At 40.7% G+C, this 1,678-nt stretch overlaps 1 protein-coding gene across 1 annotated transcript; it reads right to left on the bottom strand.

Annotated features, from left to right (window-relative positions):
• On the bottom strand, positions 446-1,171 carry LOC110271452. The gene has a single exon (XM_021122376.1). It carries the CDS (start codon positions 1,169-1,171, stop codon positions 446-448), a length of 726 nt encoding a protein of 241 aa, XP_020978035.1.

The following is a 1,678-nucleotide window of genomic DNA, read 5'->3' as shown; positions in this document are numbered from 1 at the left end:
GAAATGTGCCTCTGTCGCATTCAGCAGTACCTTGATACAGATGGCTGCACCAACTCTAACCATTAGCAGTATAAAGGCCGAGATCATATGATAATCAAGATTCCTGTGATCGCTTGAGATCGACGTGCCAGACAATTACGATGTTCATTGTACCTTTTTACCTCCCAAATACCTCTACGCTGGCAGAGACTGATCCTAATCAACCATGTGCATGCGTTGCCAAATTCGGTACACTTCCCAAGGTACTTGCAATAATCGGACTCCACCACTTTGTACTTTATCCCACGCCGGATGCTATATGACTTCACGCTTAACACGGCCTCTACTTTATCCTAAAACTGCTGATTAACCTAAAACTCTAATAAACCTCCGGTACCCTGAGTATCTCTGGCACCAAATCCAATAGGTTCTCTAGGAACCCCCTCCTGTCTCATGGCATCCAAGTCTAAAGATGAAAAGTGCGGGGGCTACTGCTGAGTTCCTGAGGTGGACGCTCCGCCCGTCCCACCTGGATTACTATGTCATCACCGCTATCATCGGCAATGATGTCCGACTCCACATCATCAGCGTCATCATCATCCGGCAATGCATCGTCTATACCATCCGGTGCCCCATGCTGTAATGAAACTGGCGTCCTATCAATAATACCAACTTCTCCTTCACCAATGTGATTGAGATCAACTGCAAAGGACGGGGAGGCAACCACCATTTCCTGAGGTGCAATCACAGGTATGGATGAAGATGCACCAACAGGTCTCAAACTAGAGCAGGCTGCCGTTGCTGAAGTTTGGGTATTCCGGTTCGAACCACCTGAGCTAGAGACCACATCTACAAGCTTTGCCAATAGTTCAAGTGTCCTGACCTCGGGGAGCTGCCGACGACAATGGAACAGAACCTCCAAATCCTCATCACTCCCTATGACAAACGAATCGTATTTCACATCATCTCTCAAAACTGAAATCGGAATGTGATAGAATAACTTCTCAATCCGTTTCACGCCTTGCAACCCCAATTTCTGTATTATAGAATTCAGAAACTTAGCGAAGCTTGTTGTAGGTTTTAGAAAAATACTGAGGGGATCCTTATTAGTAAACTTAATGGCAGAATGTATTTTTTTCTTAATCGACCCTCTATAGTGCACCAACACTGAAAAACTCTCCTCACTAACCATTGTGTTTCACTCTAATGAGAGAAATTCACGTTCACACCATATTTATACACGTCGGGGGCTTGATAATCGAAACAGTCAATTTCAAATTATATATATATAATTCGAAACAGCCTTATTCGAATTACTATTCATTTCTTCCATGCATAATTCGAATCAGTCTGATTCGAACTGCCCTAACACAACATGAATGCATAATTCAAATCGAGCTTATTCAAACTACCCTAGAACTACATGCATGCATAATTCGAATTGGCCAAATTTGAATTACACTTCCTTACTATTTCGAATTGGTCTAATTTAAATTACTCTTGGTTTTTCTAATTCGAATGGGTCTCATTCGAATTACATAAAAAGGTGCTTTTGGGTGATCCAAATAACGTTTTTGACTTTAGTAAAATTGTGTAATTTCATCCTCCATTTGATTTAATTTCGTATTTTGCTCTAAATTATACTGTGTTTTTTTATTTGTTAGATCTAAAAATTTAATTTAATTTCATTTTAAAATAA

This window comes from Arachis ipaensis, chromosome B04 (assembly GCF_000816755.2).
Source record: "Arachis ipaensis cultivar K30076 chromosome B04, Araip1.1, whole genome shotgun sequence".
In the NCBI taxonomy this organism is placed as follows: Eukaryota; Viridiplantae; Streptophyta; class Magnoliopsida; order Fabales; family Fabaceae; genus Arachis; species Arachis ipaensis.
The sequence above is the reverse complement of the archived record's forward strand: the minus strand, read 5'-3'. Positions and strand labels throughout refer to the sequence as shown.

Excerpts from the sequence above, each read along its gene's own strand:
- LOC110271452 (XM_021122376.1), bottom strand. The coding sequence starts at position 1,171 with ATGGTTAGTGAGGAGAGTTTTTCAGTGTTGGTGCACTATAGAGGGTCG.